The sequence below is a fragment of the Nipponia nippon genome, unplaced genomic scaffold (assembly GCF_047370975.1).
Source record: "Nipponia nippon isolate SJK-2023a ecotype South Korea unplaced genomic scaffold, ASM4737097v1 scaffold_1, whole genome shotgun sequence".
Lineage (NCBI taxonomy): Eukaryota > Metazoa > Chordata > Aves > Pelecaniformes > Threskiornithidae > Nipponia > Nipponia nippon.
In genome coordinates, this window is record NW_028262290.1 from 104,162,193 (window position 1) to 104,185,347 (window position 23,155).

Here is a 23,155-nt window from a genome sequence, read left to right on the forward strand (position 1 = left end):
ACTTTTAAAAAATTTTGAAATGGAGTTTTCGTTTCAAAGTCAAAGCATTGTACAGGAAAAATCACATTGCTTTGCATTTTCCCCAGTGTTCTCTATAAGCTGTTTTAGCTCTTTCTTCCTCTCATCTCCCTCATGTGCCCAAACCCACAAGAAATGCGTAGTAACAAATTCACCTTCAGCAGAAAGAAATTTCTTAGTGAATGCATCACCCTGCCCATCCCAAATTGGCCATACATAGAAGTACTGCAAGAATTTCCCATTGCAATGTAGTCTGGTTATTGGAATACTTTGAAATAGTAGTGAAAGTAACTGTACATTGAGAGAATGTTATCAGTAAAATACCCCAATATAAATATGGTCTTTAAGTACACATGTGGTACAGGACAAATATGCATAGCCTGTTCAGGTTTCGGGACACTTTTTCTGACTGGGTGTTTATCTCAAGCGCTGATAGAGCCGAACAGACTCATTCTGTGCTGGTCATTTTTCTTGGCTCACAGTGGTATGCCTATTAAAACAGATGGGAAGTTTTTTTTCTGTTGTTAGTTGTTATGTGTAGTGGGTGGGCAATTCAGTTTGCTCCTGCTAAGAGGCAATCTTAACTGTGTCAGGGCTCTAAGGCAGATGTGGAGAAGCCTAGGTTCTCACTATTGCCAGATGTCTTTAGGTTCCCTCTTTCTATTTTCCTCCTCATCCTTCCCCTGCCTCATAGTGTCCCGAGTGTGTGATATGAACTTAACTTGTCTTGGATAGAAAACCAAGAGCTAGAAACCAAGAGTATACAGACCAAAGCTTCAATGCATTATGTGGCAGATGAAAAGACAAAAATGAATCTGCAGTACAACTGTCTTAAATAATCTTATGAAGTTAATTCTTGCCCAGTTTGGCTAATTTTAAGAATATGCTTGTGTGTCAGCATTCAAATATTGGAGCATTTGGCAAAATGAACATAGAGAAACTTAAAAGAAAAAAAAAAAGAAAAAAAAAGAAAAATCAAGGACGTAACAATTTTTGCTTGAATCTCTGAGGGATGCAGTCCTAGTTCAAACAAGTTCTTAAATGCACAGTTAAGGAATGGTGTTCTATTGGATCAGTGCTAAGGAAATTCTTGCGATGGAAATTCAAATGCTAAGAGGTCTTGCTCACAAAAATGTTCTTTCCTTGTTGATGACTCTGCTTATTTTTAAATTAAAAACAAATCTGCATCTGCCTGTCTCATCCAATTTCACTATTGGAAGGACCAGTACCCAAACAGGTCATCTTACAGGAGCTTATAGATGTGAAAGAACTTATCAATGATTTAGCAAGCGAACTATTCCTCTCCTATTTTGTACTGAGCTATGAGTAGTTGAAAAAAATCTGTACTTAAAGGTTAGTTTATTTTTTTGGATTCAGACAAAACTGAAGCAGCAGACTTTAAGAACATAAGGGATCTTTAGACAATCTGACTCATGTATTAGTTATTTTCAGTTAGTTATCTGAGACCAATAACATACATCTGATAAAAGTCTGTCTTTCAGAGATGCTTGAGTAAGTGTATCTTCTGTATTAAATGAAGTCTAATGTGCAAACGTCAGGATGTGAAGTATTTGCAGCTATTCTTGGAAGTTACTTTTAGTATTTCCAATGGTTGATTGTCTCTCCCTAAGGAAGTCTCATTTCTAATTTGCATTGGCGTAGCCTGAATTTTCAGCTGTTGAGTTTTTTTTATATCTTTGGCAGTAAAGAGCCATTTAGTATGTGATGTAGTTTCTCTATGAAGGTATTTGGATAGCTCACTCAAGTGACTTCAATCACCTGACAAATTACATTAGTGGAATTCTGTAAGTCTCTCATGGTAAAACATCTTGTCTCATGATTTTGTAGCTCTTATAGCATCTCCAGTTCTTTGATCAGAGGTGATGCTTTGTGACTATTAAAAGTTACAGTGCTTTCAAGGCCTGTAAGTCTCTGTTAGCTCAGTTTTTCTTTGATCTAATTCTATTCCTGTCAATAGCATCAACTTGGTTCTCTTGATATTTTTACCTATAGGTGGTACACAAAGTCCCCCGTCTTACTGGTGTTTGAAATTATCTCCTTGCTGTACAATCTCTGATCTCCTTTCATGGAGCAGATCTTCATTACTCATGGCTTTTGCAGAAATATTTTGAAAGGGTTCTATGGAAGTTCAGATGAGTAGTCTGCTCTGGATGGGGGCAGCGGGAGGGGACAATGTATAGTGTATGAAGAAATGAGGCTAAGCAAACTCTACAATTTTAATGTTACAAGTTGAGGAACCTGTACTCAACTAATCCTAAAGTGATGATAGGCCCAGCATGTTATTTGGACCTGTAAATTAATTGTGTGACTAACTACTGCGGAGAGCAGCTGTTGTCTCCCAGTCTTTTTGGATCTGTGATTCCCAAGGTGTTTTTGGTACAACATGAAAAAATAGCTCATCTAAATAGTTGAGGCTCCTCTTTTGTTGTGCTTGAATCAGTCTCGTATTCACTTTCTTCTGTGAAGGCTGTTTTAGACACTGGCTTGTATCCTTGCCTGTGTGTGGAATTGCAGAATATTTGTCTACAGATTATTTCTTCATCTATCAACAACAGCAGCCCAGCAGAGCTCAGGATGAATACTTAGTAAGTGAAATCTTCAAATGTGATAGTCACATAATGGAAAAAAATAAGAGTTCACCAGTACATAAATGTGTCGTGAATGCCTGTATTAATGCTTTTGCCTTCATAGTTGAAACCTTGTGTAAGTGACACGACATTACAGTATATTGTAGAGCTAGTTAAGAGTTATTTAGTTAGATAAAGAGTTTTTGTGTAGTTTTAAGTGTTGTCAGGTGAACATGTGTCTCAAAAGAAAAAAAGTTCTAATAGAACTATTGCTGATAAAGGTGTCTGTGTATAGGTGCTTCATTTATGCGTATATAGAGAGGTGATATTTTATGAAGTGGTTCTTTGAAATGGTGGAGTTTTAATTTACTAAGAACTAAACTTAGTCTTGTATACAAGTAGCAGTAGCTATGTAGGCAGATAGCAATAGTTCTTAGAAATAGAACAGTAACAGCCATTTGTCAGCAGTCAAAATAATCTCTGTCCTTGATAGTGTGTTTTCTAAGGTTGTTCCTTTAATGGCATACGTAACTTCATCACAGTCTGAAATACTGTTTTGCTAAGGAGAAACATTGGACAAGTTGAGTAACCACCTTTTTTGTTACTCTGCATGTGTCCTGCTGAAGGTCTTAATGTAGCTCTATGATCTAGCCAGCCTTGCCCTTGTCCATAGTGCTAGATACAGATATTTTTTAAGAGAACTTGAGGTACAGCCATGCAGTTCCTCATAAAGGATTTATGTGAAAGGATTTAATTTTCCTGTGAAAGGATTTAATTTTCTTTAAGTAAAGATGGGTTTAAATGTAGATAGAGTTGTCTTAGCTTTGCTTGGTCTGTAGTGTCCTCTGCTCATTTTCCTTCTGTGTTGTATGCTAGGGAAAATGGATGGCTGTCATTCACTTGAGCATCACATGTGGAGAAACATGCCCAGAGCAGAACTCAGAAGAGAAATGCCTTAACTCTGGTTCCCACTGATCGTTATGAAGGAGGCTTAAGGGACGCTTTAAGAGCATTGTCTAAACCATTGCATTTTATTAGGAGGATGTTGCATTTCTCCAGCTGTTTATCCCTTCCCTCAGCTTGAATGTTTATGCAAAAATGTGGGAAAAAGATTCCATCTGCTGTACTTTGTCTCTGCTGTTTTTATTTGGCATAAATAACTACAGAGAGAAAATAAATGAGAATTCCCTTTAACTGCAATTCTGTAACATTTTTAAAACATGGGGGAGATAGATCAAGTACTAAAATAAAACAGATGCAGTCAGACAAATTAAATGCCTTGCACAGTTTCATAATGTTATGAATCCAATTTGCTCATAAATATAACACCTCTCATGCTCATTGAAAAGTTGCTTTCTTTTTTGCTTGGATTGACTGGGAGGTCTCAAGAAATTTTGGATGGCAACTATTTGTGGTGCAGTGGATAAGTTTTACCAACAGTGCAGAAACAGATTCTGATATAAATTACACCTTAAGCGCTTGCATGTTTACCAACAGTAGATATGCAGGAAGGATTGGCAGGAGAATGGGAGGTAAAACCAGGTAACAGCATATAACTACTAGGTTGTGTGCCTGTGGGCAGAATTCTTTGTAGTATGCCTATTTGCTAAAAGCCTTTCAGGTTTAAGACCATCTAAGTAATATCTTTAGGAAGGCTGGTAGTTTGGCTAGGCTGAGGAGCTGAGAATGTAGGTGTGGAGAGGTTGAAGCTGATGCATTTATAAGAGAATGGTGCAGAAATAGGAAGCTTATTGTGAGGTTAAAACAGAAGTAAAATCGTTAATGTTAGCAACATACAGTTCTTAAAATCTTTATGTAATACCAGACTTACCTCAACTTGCTGGCTGTGTTAACTGCATTGCAAGGGGTCCACCATCTCTGTCCTTTCCCCCTACTCTATTTCTAGTTCTCGAGAAAATCGGTCGATTCCTGGCTACTGTTTTCTTGAGCATTCATTCAAATGTCTGATGTGATCACATGCATGAGAGATGCTATCTGACTGAATATAGAATCCTGTTTTTCTTGGCCAACTAAATAGATGCATAGATGCTTTTGCAGATTAATCTGTTATATTTTCCCCCCTTTGGATGGCGAGGATGCAAGGAAGATCAGTTAGATGAAATTCGCCCATGACCTACAGAATTTTTTAGTCTGAATACCCGTTACAAAGAGCAAGAGCGCTGGAAAGCCTGCATACTTGTACTTGGCTTAAGGACTAGCAAAAATGCAACAGAGTGCTTGAAAGATATTTTTTTTTAACCTGCTGGTGATACTTTGCAGATAGTAGAACAGTATCTTTGCTTATAAGTCTAGGGTTTGTGCTGTGGATTACCTATTTGCCCTCTTACTTAACAGATCATGGGGACGAAATGTACAACAGAATTGCTAGGTGGGAAGGAGGTTGCAGAAAGACTGGGGAATCTCTGTTTTGGATTATATCTTGGTGGATATTTAGGGTACAGCTAGGGTACCATCTCCACTCGACCTTGTGGACAAAGCTTTATGGTGTGACCGTAAGCAAAGCAGAACTTTGGACTTTGCCTAAAAACAACAGCAAAAGGAATTGCAGAACAGAAGGAAGTCAAGGACAGAATTTGTAGATTTTTTTGCTGCTTAGTTGTCTGGGGCATATGGTAGAAGGGGTTAAGAACTTAGGGAGGGATCAGAGCTAAGATTGAGAACTTGAGCATATATTCCATTTTAGGGCTATTTTATCCAAGTTACTGTCATTGGGCTCAAGATGAGGAATTTGCACTGCAGACTTTAGATTTTAGCTAGAGGATGACTCTGATGCTCAGTGTAAACATAACTTTGGGGTCTTGTGGAGTTGCGTTGCAAGTTGCAATGGAGATGTTGCACGTGAGAAATAAGGTCATATGCAAAGGCAAGCATTACACGAAAGAGTAGATGTTAGTAATTCTGTTATTGCATTGCAACTGTACCATTGTGCTATGGAATCTTTTCTCCAAATTCATCAATCCCAGCAGCCTCCTGAACAGAGGTCTGCTTGATGCTTGAATGCTTTCTGCCATTAAAAGGTTTGAACTGAAAGTTTTCCTTAGTTCACAGGACTTTTGACCTTGTTTTAGCCAGTTCTTGGTTGGTTAATATTCTAAAGAAAAAATGGTTGTAAAATAAGCTGCCTTCTTTATTAACCGGATTGTATCTGAGGCTGCAATAAGTATCTGCTGTAGTGTTCTAGTCTTTTGTGCTTAGACGAATACACTCTTATTGATTTCCGTGGCAGTTAATGCTGCAAGAAGTCTTCCATTAAAAACTGGTTTTGTAATACTTGCTGCAGATGAAAGCAATTCAACATATACTGTGACAGTGTATTCCTAGCATGCTAGAGGCAAGCTAGACAAAGCAGATGAGAAAGTACATGGTATAGCCCAAAAAGCTAGGCATTCACACTTTTGATGGTTTCCTGCTGATTTTTTTCGAAAAGCATTTTTTGGTGTGGAGATCGTAAAATGGGTTAATATATTTGCAGCTAGTGAGACTATATTTCCTCCATAGAGTCAGAGGATATTGATTCTTCAGGGCACTCCATACAATCATGCACCTGCTTGCTGTGGCCTAATAATTAAAGCAGCGGAGAGTACAGGACCCAGGGTTCTCATTATGTTCTGAACTCTGGCAGCAGCACAGACATGTTTCTCCATCCCTCTGCTTTGGTTTCCGCGTCTGTGATGTAGCAGCGATGCTAACTTCTGTTACAAATACTAAGCTGTCTGCACTTCCTGACCAGATTAGCCATGCATTAGTTCTCAGGGACAGGCCAGGGAAGGTGCTGCAGTGAATTCTGACCAGGTAGGATACATGCATATTCTGTAGAGTTGCATAAGCTGCTGAAATTGTTGGCAAAAATACTCTGGGTTTTAGTAAGTCTTCAGGTCTTCCTTGTTGGTGCTGAGAGATGGATTACTTCTAAGAGCAATTCCCCCAAATCTAAATCAAAATTGTACCAGGATTCCTGCAGTATGTTGACACCCGGAGAGGATGTGGATAAGCTAAAGAGTGTAAACTAATATAAGTCTTCCAGTAGAGCTGACAGTTGGTCAGTACTAAGACTTTGGGCTTATTTATATGTACCTGGTATTCATGCAGCTATAGAGAATTGGCAACTGGAATTCACATAAATGATAGCTGCTTCCCCTCATTTTTGGAAGAATCCAGATTAGTACGTGACTTTATCTAGGGGAGTTCTCCCAGTTGTCTGTCTGCAGATGAGTATGTATTGTAGTCTCTGGCTGAAAGGAAATTTGATGATATGAGAGAACTTTTTCTAATGGGTTAGGCATGTGCTGAGAACACAGATCTGCACTTTCAGTCTGTTTTAGCAGGATTTAGTCATGACCTTATTCAGTTTGATCACTAGCTTAATCTCTGTATAGATATCTGTCTGTATAACATGCCGTATTATTTACCTATTGCAGAGTGAGAGAAGGGACAAGAACTGTTTTTTGATGCTACTAAAGGATTATTACATGACACAGACTGTAGCAGTTCATAACACAACAGCTAGTTGTCTAAATATTCTGTGGATTTCTGGAACTCCAGCTTTTTGGGACTGTTGTTCTTTCACAAAGCCTTCTGAACTCTAGCATCTGCGTATACCACTTTCTTAGTGTCTTTTATGGCTGCTTTTGGTGATGTGGACCTGCTAGGTTGGAGCCAGCAGTATTTGGAGAGGATGGGATTGGTGGCTAGTCCTGCCTTCCTTCCCTCTGCTGGCTCTGGAAATGTAGTATTATCTAACTGTGTGCATATTAGACTTTTTGAATGGTGATGAAAGATATTTCTTTGGTTAGCTGTAATTGTTACAGTTGGCATCTACACAGCTCATGCTTTTGAACAGTGGTTTAATTTTGGTTTACCGAATCTTAGAATTGGTATTTTAGAGTAGTCACTTTCTTTTGTCACTTCCACCTATCGCCCTGCTGTGGCCCCTCCCCAAATTACTGCTAATCTTTACTTCCAGCAGAAGCTAGCAAGCAGCTTCTGATCCTTTTGTCCAGGGGAAAAAAGGGTAAAGAAGACTCAAAACTGCATTTGATCTTGAATTTTTGGCAAACAGGTTATTCTGTATTTCTCTTTGAGAGATCATTTCTTCAATATGGCATGGTCTCCTTCCTCGTCTCTAATCACTAAAAAAAGTAAAAGGAGCTGACCCCATTAAAAATCTGATTTCATATCCTGTGTTGTGCAGTTCTTTACCTTCTAATATAGTATATTAATGAATATATTTCTCTTCAGTGTCTTGTTTGTAGTGTTAAGAAACAAAATTTTAAGGTGAGGCTGGGTCAGTATTTTCATAAACGAGGTAGCTTCTTTTTAGTAAATTTCATGCTATTATGTGGGATTTTAACAAGTAAACTGTAATTATGGTTCAACAAGAAAAGGACTATCCATGACAATTTTTGGCAACCACAGCAGAGCCCTAGTTTTAATCTATCCTTGATCTTCTGCTTTAGATGGTGAGGATCTCTTTGAAATAAGTCTGCTTTGCATATCAGATTTCACCATTCAAAACTGAAGCCTTTTCTATAGTGTTTCCCCCTGGCCCAGAACTACTCAAAACACCCCAGTACAAAGTTCATTTATTGACATCTGAGACAACTAAGTCTAGAAGTGAACTTTCTTTCTCAAGACCAACTATGTTCCTTTAAGCATTTTTCCTATACCAGGTTTATAAACTTTTAATTTATTAGCAACTGAAAGTAAGTAAAAAATATTTTCAATAGATACAGCTATCACATTGAAGGCAGTACACGATAGTAGTATGGACAAAAAAAAATAATGTAGTCATTTTAAAAATCAGACGATTCAGAAAATCAGAACCCTTTCAAGTGTCGGTTTCAGCTCATGATTTGAAATCACTAATTGCTTTTTAAAAGACATTTCTGCTGTGCTGTGCAAAGTTGAGTTATGGTTGTTGGTGATATGGAATTACGCAAAGTTGGCCAGCAAGGCACTGACACTGGCTAAAGAAAGGTTTTGTCAGGACATACTTAAAAGATGTAGGCATGTGGTTATTTTTTCTAATTTCTGATGAGACAGAGTGGCACAGATGTTTTCTTCCTTCTAGTTTGTAAACTGTGCGATTGTTGTATCTTTCAAGGATATTCACACTGAGTGTAACTTCTTAACAGACTCATAGAATCATTTAGGTTGGAAAAGACCTTTAAGATCGTCACATCCAACCGTTAACCTAGCACTGCCAAGCCCACCACTAAACCATGTCCCTAAGCACCACATCTATCCGTCTTTTAAATGCCTCCAGGGATGGGGACTCAACCGCTTCCCTGGGCAGCCTATTCCAGTGCCTGACTGCCCTTTCAGTGAAGAAGTTTTTCCTAATATCCAATCTAAACCTCCCCTGGCACAGCTTGAGGCCGTTTCCTCTTGTCCTATCACTTGTTACTTGGGAGAAGAGACAGAATTGCTACAAGCAAGAGGGGGCTATCCCCGAAAATCTCCTGAATGGCTTGTTTGGCACAAGATAAAATTGCAAAATGGTATGAGCTGTACATACCTTACTATAGCAGATCTCCACCTTCTTTTGTCCTGTTACTTACTCTCAGGCTACACTTAGTAAATTCCTGTCATATTAATTTTAATTTGGGATTTTGGTTTGTTGGCCAAAACTTGTGCTGTCAGTCTAAACAAAACGGAAGGATCCTCAGGCTTAAGATATAACAAGGTTTTTAAGCATGTACTTGAATGTTTTCAAAATAGACAGTAGTGCTTTGGCCATGCTGCATTTGCTCAAGTGTAAAGGACAAAGGTCTTTTAGTATAGTTTTTATTAAAATGTTGTTTCTAATCATGAAACTTAAGAATAACTGCTGCATACCAGGTAGTTACGGTTAGTTCTGTTGCAGTGTGCAGAAAAGGGTATGCCTTGGTTGTTCAAGTGACAGAGGTTAAGCAATGTTGTAAGAGGTAGAGTTTTAGAATTGTTTCCATTGCTGAAGAATTTGTATTGAAGCACAGTATATAAGTCAGAAAAACTTTCTATCTGATACAGAAATAAAATCTTAACTAGAAATACATACCAATCTTTGCATATGTTAGTCACATACCATGTACAGCTGTGACTTTAGAAGAATGGACAAGGTAAAGTATGGTGGGCTTTCCAGCCCTTATCCAGTATTTGCCAAACTTCTGATACCTGAAGCACCTCTTTATGGGTTAAAATCTGTAGCAGGACCACAGACATGAGTCTGGGCAACAGTCTGCATGTAGCTGTTGGGACAGGCACATAGTGCACTCTGTCCCTAGGCTTTTCAGTGCCTCTTCTGCCAAACTAAGAGTGGATAGGCAGAAAGCAAAGGCTTCTATGGTATGCTTCTGGCATGTTAGGGGTTTTTCTTTATGAAGACACCTGAAAATAACTTTAGTGTTCTGTTGCTCAGTTTAAGGTTTCTTTTAAAATGCAAACCTATCCTACGTGAACATAGGGTAATCTGAAAGTTGTTCTCTGCAGCAATTAATTCCCTTCTCAGTGCTCCTGCATCATGGATATATTCATTCCAAATGTATTCCACAACTACAGTTCTTTGGGCATAAACTTGAGAAACGAATGGTTTTGTTAATAAGAGAGACTTGTCTAAACATTTCTGGGACTTCCTTACTCATAAGCCCTTACATTATATAACATAAGAGTTATAACGTTAATATTTTTGCTGCACTTTCAAAATATTCCATTTTTCAATAAAAAAATAATTAAAAAGCCACACTCCAGGAAATAAAGGGCTGTTTATTTTTTTCCCTCAGAAGTAAAAGTAGGTAGTAATGCCTACAATGTAAAGGGAATACTTGTATTCAAATCAGTAGAGTGACTGTGGTGGTTGCCATTTAAAAAAAAAAAAAAAAAAGAAGCAAACAGTAAGTGTTCTCTTGTTGGCTGAAGTAATGACAGTGAAATTAGGTTTGTGCCCTGTTTTGGAATGTTCTTTCCCTGATGTTTGTTTGTTGTTTTTTTTTTTTAAATATGCTAGAATTTTTTTCTAGATGGGCTGAGAGTTACATAGTTCTATGTATAGACTGTTGTTTGATGGTGGAGGGCACTGAGTTCTTGCTAACTTTATAGACCACTTAGTCTTCTTAAATTGTGACATGGACTGTAGCCTGTAGCTTAACAGAAAATAAACTAGTGCAAATTAATGTAATGAGTTTACCCTCCTCTTCTTTGTAGCACAATGGCTGACAATAAAGCAAAGTCGACCAAACCTGTGAATAAGACTCCTCCAAAGTCTCCTTCAGATCCAGCAAAGGACCGAGCAGCAAAACGATTATCCTATGATTCAAACAGCTCCCATGAAGGAGCTATGGCAGGAGAATTAAGTGCTCTGGAAGAGGCCTTTAGAAAATTTGCCATCCATGGTGATACAAGAGCCACGGGAAAAGAAATGCATGGGAAGAACTGGTCAAAGCTATGTAAGGACTGTCATGTGATAGACGGGAAGAACGTGACAATCACGGATGTTGACATTGTCTTCAGTAAAATCAAGTAAGTTCCTTTCTGCCATCATTTCCTTGTCTCCCCAACATGTTTTATAGACATCATCTAAATTTGTCTTCTGTTGCTTACAGATGTTGTGAGGCACTGTATGTCTTTGTCACAATCGATCTTTCTTGTTCCTTTATGAAACTGTGTTGCTTTGTCTGAAGATACAGCTTTCAGCATCTGTCCTACTATCTTAAACTGACTTCAGTGTCACAGGTGTTATGCTGTACAAAGAGGTATGATGTGATCAGAACAATTGCAGGCTATTCCAAGAAATATGTTTTTTGACTGCAGTAAATGATGTGAATGTTTCCTGAAGGATATCTGACTGAAGTCAGGATGTAGTTTTACATCTTGCCAAAACTCAGCCTCAGAGGACTGAGGCTAAGGCGGGATATGTACCTAAAAGTCATTATTCTAACAACAGTTGTGATGTCCAGCACAACGCCTACTGAAGTTTAAAGTGTAAGGCCACGCCAAACTGATGGTGAATTTGTGACGCAGACTCATGGCTGTGATCAGTTGTTTAGGATTATCTCAGTGGTCCTAGCTTATTCTTATGAGCAGACTGGAGCTTTAGTGAAACTTTCTCCCCAGATTGAAAACCTAGGCAGAATTTTTTTGTTCTCTCTTTTATGTGTGGAACTGGATCATTTTCACCTTCCCCCTCCCCCTGGTATCTGATCTGATAGCCTTGTCTTTTCTGCTTTTTATTACCACAGTAACTGTTTAAAGTGTCTCACACCTCATTGTGTTGAGGGACATGCTTTAAGGAAGGTCTCTCAACTGTACTTGTAGCTTGTAGGAAGATTTATTTGGCCTGTGCTCTCAACTACTGTGGTGTAATGCTGGGGAGGACATGCAAACTGAGTTGCTTACAAGGGTAGTTGGGAAAACTTGCTGCAAGCACTGACCCTTTAGAGTGCATCAAAGCATAGAAAGGCAGAGAAGAAGAGGCCCTTGATCTTGAAAGGTTGTCCAGTGTAACATGCACAGTTAGAATGACATTACTTATTTGATTGATTGCTTTCTTTGTTGCTTGTCTCCTTAAGGATCTTATCTAGGCAATTGAAAACACTATATATGCACACTGCAACCCTGTTGTTCTTGTATCAGTCCACTTTCTCTTTGAGTCCCTACTTGTATTTTTTAGAAGTTGTGTTGCCAGAGTTAGGTATACTGTCAGTGAACTAGCTTATTTGAAATGGATGTTTAGGCTTGTGTGTTACTTTCTTGATCTATGATAGACAATGCTGGCATTTATTTTCAGATTTTTTTTGGCTTTCATCGACTTAAAAATTTCTCTGTATCTATCATCACAGGAAATAATAAATCTTAGCACTCCTTTCTCATGTCAGTATCTGGGCAAGTTAGTGATAGGACAACCCTGTGATATGGCATAAACAATTGTGCAACATTAGCAGATATAAAGAAGTATCAGTTTTGGTGCCTGCTGGGGTAGAAGGAATCCAGTCCTGTTCTGCAGGAATGAGTTGTGAGGTGGCGGGGACCTGAGGCTCAAGGGAAATGTCAGCATATCCCCTTGCGGTTGTTCAGCAGTCTCAGCTCAGCTTGGGGGTTCTTGTCTCTGCCTCTGCAGGGAGGTGCCTGTTCAGCAGTTTCTCAGACCTTTTTCCTGTGACCACTATGAAGTGTTGTCATTTCTCTTGGAAGAAGCACACCATCTTTTCCTCTGTCTAGTTTAGAAGCTAACTGCATCAAATGCAAAAGCATTTTTATCTTAATTATTTATTAATTACTTGCTCATTCCTCACCTGTACATGTACATGTAATATGTATTTTATATATTCATCTCTTATTTTATTTTTAAATTAATATTGCTTAAATGGCAGATGGGGAAACTTACAGTAGCTGAGATTTGCTATCTTTATTAGGAAGGTCTGTTTTTTCATGTGCATGCTTCCAGTAGGTATACTTCCACATTTTCTTAAGTGTTGTGTTTTGGGGTTTGGTTTTTGTTTTTCGTTTTTGGTTTTTTTTTTTACATTTCTATTCTTGAAAGCATATGTTGGCAATTCTTTTTAGTGTAGATCACATTTATTGCATATATAGTATTTTAAGTTTTAACAAGGGAAGATTTAATTACTCAAGTGTTAGCAATGTGCTGTAACTTAGGAGGCTTATGCATAGGCTGAGTATACAGGGTTTCTCGAGCATGTTCAGACAACTGCTTTTCCTTGCTTTCTCTTTTACTTCACATTACTCTAAGCTAAAGGATAATGATAGATTTGGTGATGCATCAAAACAGGCATACTCACAAAATAGACTCTTACTCATGTCCATTTTACAAGCAGGTTTTTCCCAGCAGGGCACTAAGGTTTTTTGACAACCCAGGTTTTTCCCTGTTGAATGAAAAATATTAAACACTATAAAAGAATTTCCAACTCCCCAGAAAGTGCAGAGTACTGCTTCCATGCCTCAGTAAGAGTTACGCTTATAAGTATCAGAAGGCTCTGTGCTTCACTATTGTTTTTAGGTTCTTCAGCTAGACTGCGTCTCACAAGATCAAGTTTGGCCTGGGATTCTTACGGTCAGCCATAGTGGTTCAGTGAGATGACGCAGTTGTAGTCTGGTCAGGGAACACACACAAAGATAAGAAGTGATGTTTGTCATACCCAACTACAATTGCCATCTAGCATTGTGGTAGAACTTCCAAACAGGTTTGCTGTTGGGTCTGTTACTGGGAAGCCACTATGTTTAGCAGGGTTTGGTTTTTAGCCAGCTATGCTTATAGTTTATGACAATGGCACATGTTGTTCTAACACTAGAAAATAATTAATCTAGTAGAATTGTTCTTTGGATTTATGAATTACTATGTCTATGTATAAAGCCCGTGATTGTCATCTTGCTAACTTTCCCAGGCTTCATTTATTGTTCTCCTACAGATACTGGCAAAATAGGTAGGAACTATGTGTTGCTAGTCAGGGTAAAGTAACAGGGAAATTAGTAACAGATATGTTTACCTAAGAGCTACTGAAAGATAGTGTTTTATTGTCTGATTGGTAACTTTCTCAGCTGCAGGAGAGATTTTATCAGTTCAATCCTGAGAAGTAATGAACATTTTTGTAGACTCAGCACTCTCCTCCCCACCTCCACCAAACCAGGTGGACAAAACTTCTGAAAGTTTTGAATGGTCTGTGATACTTCTTCAAAGCTGGGACTGTGTGTCTGTCTTTCAGAGATTAGTTCGTTTAAGGTTAAGTTGATGTTGTTACAAAGGTTGAGGAAATTCTGATGAACCTTTGTTGCAAATAAGAAAATAAGCATAGAATGCTGTTTTCCTTCTGCATGAGGATGTCAGGTCAGACTGAAGCGTAATTTGTCTATTTATCTTGTACAAAAGGTCCACTGAAGGCCTTCATGTAAGCACAACATTTGTATGTACTTTAGGATATGAAGAAGGAATGGTCTAATGCAAAGAATGCACAATAGTAGACATGAAAGAAGTAATTTTTTTAACTTGTCCCTAAATTCACTGCCATACTTGAAGACAAGGGTAAGTAACAATCATATTCTATGAGAAGGAAAGTTTTCATAAATTACTGTATGTGAAATTTTCATGACAGGACCAAAAATAGTATTTCACCATTTTTGTAATGGTAATAACTTCAATTTCCCTGTAGCTCAGGCTTCTGCTAAAATGTAGGGGTTTAGTATAAATATCTTAATACTATTAGATCATTCCAAGCATTCATTTTTCACATACTATCTGAACCTTATATAGACATCTTTCTTTTATGTTTCACAAATTAAGAGTGATAATGCAATCTGAGTCTACTGAATTTAGAGAAATACAACTTGTGGATGTGCAACAGCATTTGAAAATGGATGGTTTCCATGAGAATGGGAATTCCATGGGTATCTTTTTAGTAGCTGAAACAATCACCTTCCTTCTTCAAAATTTTCCTTATTAACTGACTGTTTCTTCTATGTTACTCTTTCAGAGTTGCAAAAGTTTTTTAGGCTGTGTCTTGTATTGTGCTTGCAGAGTGCAAATATGGGTTTAGTGAATCTTGTTGCCTTGGAGAAAGCAAGCTCATTGGTGACACAGGAGAAGGGCACAGAAGTGTTCTGCATTTGGTATGAAAAGCAACATGTGGCTGCATTCTTCTTCTTAATCCAGCAAGACAGTGAGACACAACAGTCTAAGAACTTCAGGGTTTTTGTATTAAGGAAAGCAGAATACCCAAGAAGAATAGATGTCACTCATCTCTGACCAGCATTCTGGCATGTTGCCTTAGGAACTTAAATTTCTTTGTTTATTGGGGTCAACAACTGCTCTGGGAAATTTGATATGTTAGCTATGCCATACACATACTCCACTTGTTGTATGTAGTTAATATGGTAATAGTAATAGCCCTGATATAAATACCTCTGCTCTTATTTTAGAAATGTTACCACTCAACACTGCAGGAATATGGTTTAAGCACTACCATAAAACTGCTAATTATATGACATTATTAGATAGAAAAATAAAAATATTTCTGTTTACACTGGCATGTTACTATGGTTGCAGGCAGGCCTGGGTGACGTCACACCTTGGATCCATTGTGAGCATTTATTTAGGTAGTTGTCTCCATGGAAACATTTGTTTGTTTTGATGTTGCTATGTGTTAAATTTTAAACAAATTTTTGTGGTTCTATACTGGATTGTTATTGAAGACTAGTTAATCTACAGAAGCTTTGTAAATATACCTTACTCCTCACCCTCTAAAATATTTTTGGTAAAAGATCAAGTGAAAGCATAATTGTTCTCTCAAATGCCATTAATAGTTTCTTATGTTGCTTTGACATGTTTTCTTGTTGCTGAGGAAGCCATGTGTTCCAAAGGCCAGAAAACTCTCCTCCATCTTTTTGAGAAAGGAAGGTTTTGTTCCCATGGAGAATCTTCACAACACATTTTATTGTGCCCTGACTTTTGAGCAGTCCCACCCATACTCTATCCTTAGTACATCTTGCACAGTCAGCTGTTTAGCCTAGTTCCCACAGTCTGGATCAGTCAGGTCTCTACAGGAGTGCTTCCACCTGAGACCAGCTGGGTCTTAATTCAGCAGTAGTTCACCATTGCTGCAAGACTGTGGAAGAATTAAAATGGATAATGTTTGCTCTAAGCAGCTGGCAAGATAACTCTTGGCAAGAATGAGGACAAGCTTTCCCCATTTGTCAATTACAATGTAATTGTTGTCTTTTCTTTGTATTGAACAATTATGATACTTCTTGCTTTCTAAATATATTTGAAAGGAGTAGTACTTTGACACCTGCACTCATTCAAAACAGATATCTCTCCATGAGGTTTCTCTGAAGTAATTTGTATTTAACAGAGATTTTACTGAAGCCTCTCTTAATTTTTTTAAATGTGTAAATAGATATGAACTGGTCTTTATATGTAAATGAAGCACATAGTAGATTTAAGTTGCCTTTTATTTCTCTACTGGAGAGATTCTTTTAAAAAGTGACATAGAATCTGATTTGTGTAATCCCACTTTATGCATGAAGTAGGCATAACATTATGTACTTTAATATGTCTGTATCAGGAAATAAGTTTTAAGTGGATATAGAATGGTATGCAGAGCATAATCTGTGCTAATAAATCTCTCCCTTCCAGGCAAATTGTGAAGTAGTGCAGTTACAGATAGAAATGTAGGTAAGTTACAACAGAAAGTGCTCTTTACCGCATCATCTATACTTGAAATTGAAATTAAGATCCAATTTCCTTTCTTGTCCAAGAAGCCAAATGTAATGTTGTCTTTTGCACTTTTTCCTTGAAAGGATTTTTATTTAAAAAAACAAAGCAACTCTTCTCCCCCTTCTGCCAAGAGGCACAAATTCTAAAAGTGAACCAGTGATCACTTGTGAGAAGAAAGATGGATTTAGATTCAACTGCTGTTATGCAGGCTTGTTTTGCGCATGTAAAATGGATAAGTTCTGTACCCCTAGTGATGTATGCTGATTATGATTTTAAAAACACCTTTTCATGTGAGTAGACATCACATGAAAACCTGTAGATACAGTGGTGGGTGATTCATTTCCCAGCTGATATGGAATGCTGCATGATATCATGCACAGTACTATATAGCAGCTTGCTTGGTCTTTCCTACACTTTGTGGCATATGCTACTTGTGGACTACAAGGACTTCTACTGCTTTAGAGCAGATGTAGGGCTCTGGTATGAGAATCTGGTTTTGGGGGTTTTTAGAGGGGTTTTTCCCTTTTTTTTTTTTTTTTTTTTTTTTTTTTTTTTTCCAAGTCAGCCTAATTTCATAATATTGCACCATCATTTAAAATTGCCTGTTTTTCATTTATAAAAGCAGCTATGTGAAATCTGTGTTAGTTACAAATTACCTCATTTTACTGATTAACAAAGTAAGTATTTTCTAGACTGTTTAAACATCAATGTAGACTTTGTCTCTTGTTTTCCATGGATTGAAGTAGAAGATGATTAAGATATAAAAGATGAGACAGCCTTGGCTGCAGCAACCAGGTGACTGTAAAATTTAAGATCGTGAGAGGAGTGAGCAAGACAAACAACAGAATTACAAACCTGAACTTCAGAAGGGCAGATCTTGGCCTGTTCAGTTTCCCACAGGAAGCTGCCCTGGAGGGCAGAGGGGCCCAGGAGAGCTGGTTGATCTTCAAGACAGCTTCCTCAGAGCACAAGAAGGGTCCATTCCCGCGTGCAGGAAGTCGAGCAAGCATGGCAACAGGCCAGCATGGATGAACGTGGAGCTTCTGACTGAGCTCAAACACGACAAGGAAGTACACAGGAGGTGGAAGCCGGGAGAGGCTATGTGGAAGGAATATAGCCCATGCATGAAGGAACAGAGTGAGGAAAGCCAAAGTTCAGGTGGAGTTGAGACTAGTGAGGGAGGTGAAGGGCAACATGAGAGGTTTCTGTAAGTAGCCTGGTAGCAGAAGTGTGGGCTGAGTGCTTGGTGTGGCAGGGGACCTCGTGACAAGGGACATGGAAAAGGCAGAGATACTCAATGCCTTTTTTTGCCTCCCTTTTCAACTGGTAGAGCTTGCCGTCAGGGTTGCCCGGTCCCTGAGCCTGCTAGCAGAGTCTGTGGGCATGAAGCAGTACCCACAGTAAAGGAAGTCAGAGTGAAGAATCCCTTGAGCCAATTAGACATGCACGAGTCCATGAGACCAGGTAGGATGAAGGAGCTTGGCAGTGTCATTGCAAAGCTGCTCCCTATCATGTTCAAAAGGCCCTGGCAGCTGGGGGAGGTCCCCAGTGACTGGAAAAAGGCAAGCGTCACACACATCCTCAAGAAGGGCAAGAAGGAGGATCCAGGTAACTACAGGCCAGTCAGCACAACTTCAATCCCTGTGGAGGTTGTGAAGCAAATCTTCTTGGAAGCCCTTTCTCAACACACAAAGGACAAGAAGGTGACTTGGAGCAGCCAGCGTGGATTTGCCAAGGGCAAGTCATGCCTGATCGACCTCACTGCTTTCTATGATGAACTGACTGGCACTGTGGACAAAGGGGTGTAGTATGCCTTGACTATGGCAAGGCCTTGGCCCCAGTCGCCCCAAATTGGTGAGGTATGGGCTGGGTAGCGGGCCAACAGTCTAGGAAGCAGCTCTGGAGGTCGTGATGGACAGCCAGTTGAACATGAGTTAGCAGCAGTCCTTGCAGTGAGTGAGTCATGGCAGCAAGGAAGGGTAGCCACATGCTGGCTGGGCTGCAAGAGCAAATGGGTAGCCAGCAGGTCTGGGGAAGTGATCCTTCCCTTCTGTTTGCCACTAGTGAGACCACATCTGGAGAGCTGTGCCCAGTCTCGGGCTCCCCTGTGCAAGAACGAGATTGATACACTGGAACAAGCCCAGTACAGGGCTACCAAGATGGTCAGGGGACTGGTTACGGTATATGATGACTGTGGCAGGAAAAAAACATGTATGCTTCTTTATCTTCCTGTATAGACAACAGAAATTAACTCGCTGTTCTGAAGTTAGAGCGGAAATTTTATAGGAACAAAGCGTGTAGATATGTATGTATGTTGTTTGAGTCCTCAAATAAGGACATGAGCTAGAAATCACCCATCTCGTAAAGAAGATTAATGTACCATAAATGTTGTCATTAAGCTATATTTAATCTGCCTATGTGTGTAAAGCTACTAAAAGAATTACGATGTGATGCTGGTAAACGGAAGCATGCTGCATTTGATGCAGACTTTCACCTTCCTTCAACTTTTTGTTTTGTTTTGTTTTTAATAAAAAACAATGGGTTGACTTGGGAGACCCCAGTTCTTGTGTTCGTCCCATTATCTAGAAGTTTAAGAGGACTATTTTACAACTGAGTCAGAACAAATCTCGTTAAAGACTGCTTGTAACATTAGGCTGAAGAAGGATTCACCAACACCCCAGCTTACAAAAAAACCCCTGTGAGTCTGTGCTATCTTCCCTATTCTGTTTTGTCTTCGCCACCTATAGGAATGTAGAACTCCTCCTCTGAGAAGCGTTGGCACATTGTTTTCAACTTTGTGGAAGGCCGTGTTAATCAGGCTACTAGATCGCATGATTTGTAGTTGCTTGGAGTCTTGAAATGCTTGGGAGCTGGAGTTGGGCCACTTGTAAATGCTAAGTGTGCAACACCTGATCTGCCCCTTATGGCTGGGCACTACATGGTCTTACCTTGATGGGAGTTAGATCTGGGCGAGGCAGGTTTAATTTACTAATTTGAAATTGTTCCTGGAAGTGATGTCACATACAAGGCACCTTCTTAATGTATTTTGGTCTAGCTCTAGCTGGACTACTAGTTGGTGAGAAGGTGCTATGTATAGAGTCAGGACTTGCAGTGTTAAAACACCCAAGTGGTGTTACTGGAAACCACTCCTTTGAAAGTCATCACCTGGTTAATTAAAATGGTGTTATCACTACTTTTTGGCTTTATTGAAGTGGACTTGCTTATCATTTTCTTTTGTGTGTGTCTGTGTGCGTGCTAAACTGAAGACACATGAATGAAATCCAAATTTTTCTTTGAAGCTTGATCTCTGTTCCTGACTTTCTGCGGGTTTTTTTAATGCATATGCATGTATTCCCATGAATTTAAAAAAAAAAAAAAAAAAAAAGAAAAAGTCATTTTGGTATGGAGTCCTGGTATAATCCCCCAAAAAGGAAAGACTTTCCCTTTGGGAATTTTTTTTTTCCCCATTTCATAGTCAGTTTTAGATTCTCCTTCTTTACAAAGGTTCTGGATGTAACCAGCAAATAAATAATTTTAAAAACCTTGCTAAGATTGCTAACGTTGGTGCTGATTGTGGAGGCTCCCAGAACATTTTAATTACATAAGCAAATCTCTATGGCAACCTTTTCTAGGAAGAAATGCTATTAGATACAAAAGTTTTTATGGTTGAAGGAGCAAATACAGAAAGGCCTTCAGTTTCAGTGAGGAATTGAGGAAGGATGATAACAGTTGACAGAGAGTAGCCAGGAAGACCATGGCTAAAATGTATGCGTTCTGGTAAGGAGTGGTATTAGCACCTTACCTACTGCCCATCACTGGCATTTTTGGCAGTGCAAGCACTCTCAGCACACTGCTGTTTTTCTGCCCAGAAGTACTGTTACTGAGTTACTGGTTATTTTGAAGAGCAGCATTGTATCCTGAATAGCCAGCACCAATTTTTGCAGCTCTCCCATCAGAGTCTTAATAGCATTGATTTAATTTAGCATGTGAGTTGAGAAAAGATGATCGTTTAAAAAAAAAGAAAAGGGACGGGGGAGGAATTAATGCTCACAGTCTGCCATTTTGTTAGCTAATGTTTGCCTCCAATGCTTCGTTTGATCCACTGGTTACTAAAAAAGCACAATACCGAAGTCAGGAAGGGAATGTTTCTGTACTATCTGGACATTTGTAATTCAGGCAAAAAAAAAATCCCAAACCGGAAAACCTTACTGCAGTGTTTTGCATCAAGCGAGTAAGTTTCTGCTTAAGCTGTGGAACAGCTTTAAATCAAACCTGAATCTTTGTCAGTGATGGCAAGCAGTGGAAAACATCTTCAGGCGAGTTGTTTCAGTGGAGAGAGGAGTTCATTGTAAAAACCATTGCACTTCATGTCTGTTTTGAATGTATGATATTCCTGAAGTCCAGTAGCTTTTCTTGCTGCGTTTACTTCCTAGTAATTGGTTCTGGAGATCCTTTTTGGGAATGGGGCCATGTTCTGTGCAAAGCCGCGTGGCGTGCAGCTAACGAGAGCTTGGCAGGGACTGTGCCAGCTGCAGAAATGGAAGCAATGCAGCTACAGCTGTGTGGTGCTGCACTGATCTGGTTGTCCAGCCTGTTGCATTGTGCCAGGTGAATGCTCTAGCTTTCTTGGCATTAGCTTGGTGTTTTAAACTGCATGCTTCGTAAAAGGATGGCAATGAGTGCTGACAGAACATGAAGAACATGACCTTAGCAGCACTGAATTGTCTTCCTCCTTCTTTGCCTCAACTTTGTTCTGGAAGGAGGAGTCCTGAAAGTGTGGGGAATCTTTCAGTCTTACACTGTTACCCTATTTTCATGATCGTGGCACAAGCTTCCATAGGATGCTTAGAAAAGCTAAAAGCTTTCTGGAGTGCTCCTTCAGCAGACATAAAAGTACAAGACTCTAAAGAAAAGGATAAGCCACCATCATCTGGTGAGAAAGGGTTAGAGCTGTAGACCTGTTCATCTCTTTGTCTCTGCTGATACAGCAGAGCATTGTACCACTTAGTGCCATTTGTGATCATGGGCACCAGCAGCTGCAGAACAGTGGTGATCTTTGGCACCAGGCTGTGACTCTCATGACACATGACAGCACTTGCTTCATTGCCCAGATGTCTTGGGTCTTTATACTATGCACTTCAGTTGCAAATATTGTTTAAAAAAAGAAAGTAAGCTAATGAGAGGAGCAGTTGTTGTGCTGTCAGTGGCTGTATTTTTTTATGCTATATAAAAGGTGCAACTGATAGCTTTTATCATCATAAAAGTGTGTACAAGGATAAGTTGTTTTTCTTTCAGCTAACAACACATATATAGTGATACTGTAACATGATAGTAGTTCATTACAGCACAACTGAAAAATCAGTATGAGAAAACAAGATAGGTCTGTGCTTATTTTTTGGAATCTAAGTCAGTTATACAAGATCTCCAGATATAATTGTTACAATTCCCAGTGCAGTACCAATTAACCCTGGATTTATCTGTTTCATGATATTTGAGGTGTTTGTTAGGCTTCTGAATGGAATTGACAGTGCTGAGAATGGAGAGTTTATGTGACCCAGAGCAGTGTCGGAGTAATACAAGAGGCTACTGATGAGAGGATCATAGAGGAGAGGGTAGACAGCTCTTTACTCATCGTCATGTGCAGTCTGTATTTCACAAAAAGGTGTGTGTCTGTTCATTTCTGCAAGAATGAGGCTCTGTGGTATGGGATAGATGAAAAATGGTGACCGCACTGTTTACCATCCTGTCCAATTGCTTCTCCGTATATAGCAGCTACTTCTGTTGCACACCAAGCTAGTTTGTGGCACTAGGGGAACATAATGAATCCTATTTTGATACTTCTTATGCTCAGTCTTCCTGTGTCTCAATTTGAAACAGGTAGTAACCTTTCTTCCAAATTTAAGCTGTTTACATTTTTGTCCTGTGATGGATGCTGTATAGAAACAGATGCCTGGGGCAGTTGCAATCCAAGTGGAGATCAGTGTGCTTTTGTGGGTAAAATAGCATGTGCCATACTGTTCTCATTTCGCATGGTGTCAATGGAAGGTTTCACAGGTGTGCAATCAGTATGCATCAATTAGTGGTTGTAGCTCCACAAGAGGTGTCTAGGAAGAAGGTTTTAAGTGGGTTTTTTTCGGTGGTGTTTGGTTGGTGGTTTGTTTTTTTGGTTTTTTTGGTTTTTTTTTAGCAAAAGAAGTAAACAGGTGAGTTAGTATTCTTAAAAAAGCCTATAGATAGACCAAGGAAGAAAAAGTAACTTGGCATTTATAGGGTCTTACATTTTTTTATCTAGTGCTTTGTAAGTTGAGAGAAGTTTCAAATATAAGAA

General features: G+C 39.1%; 1 protein-coding gene across 1 annotated transcript in view; it reads left to right on the top strand.

Annotated features, from left to right (window-relative positions):
* Positions 1 to 23,155, top strand: part of TPPP (tubulin polymerization promoting protein) — a 73,839-nt gene that overhangs the window by 3,292 nt on the left and 47,392 nt on the right. Inside the window, exon 2 of the mRNA XM_087765870.1 lies at positions 10,809 to 11,123. Within this exon, the coding sequence (XP_087621996.1) occupies positions 10,813 to 11,123 (311 nt within the window). The 5' untranslated portion in view covers positions 10,809 to 10,812. The remainder of the gene's footprint in view (positions 1 to 10,808; positions 11,124 to 23,155) is intronic.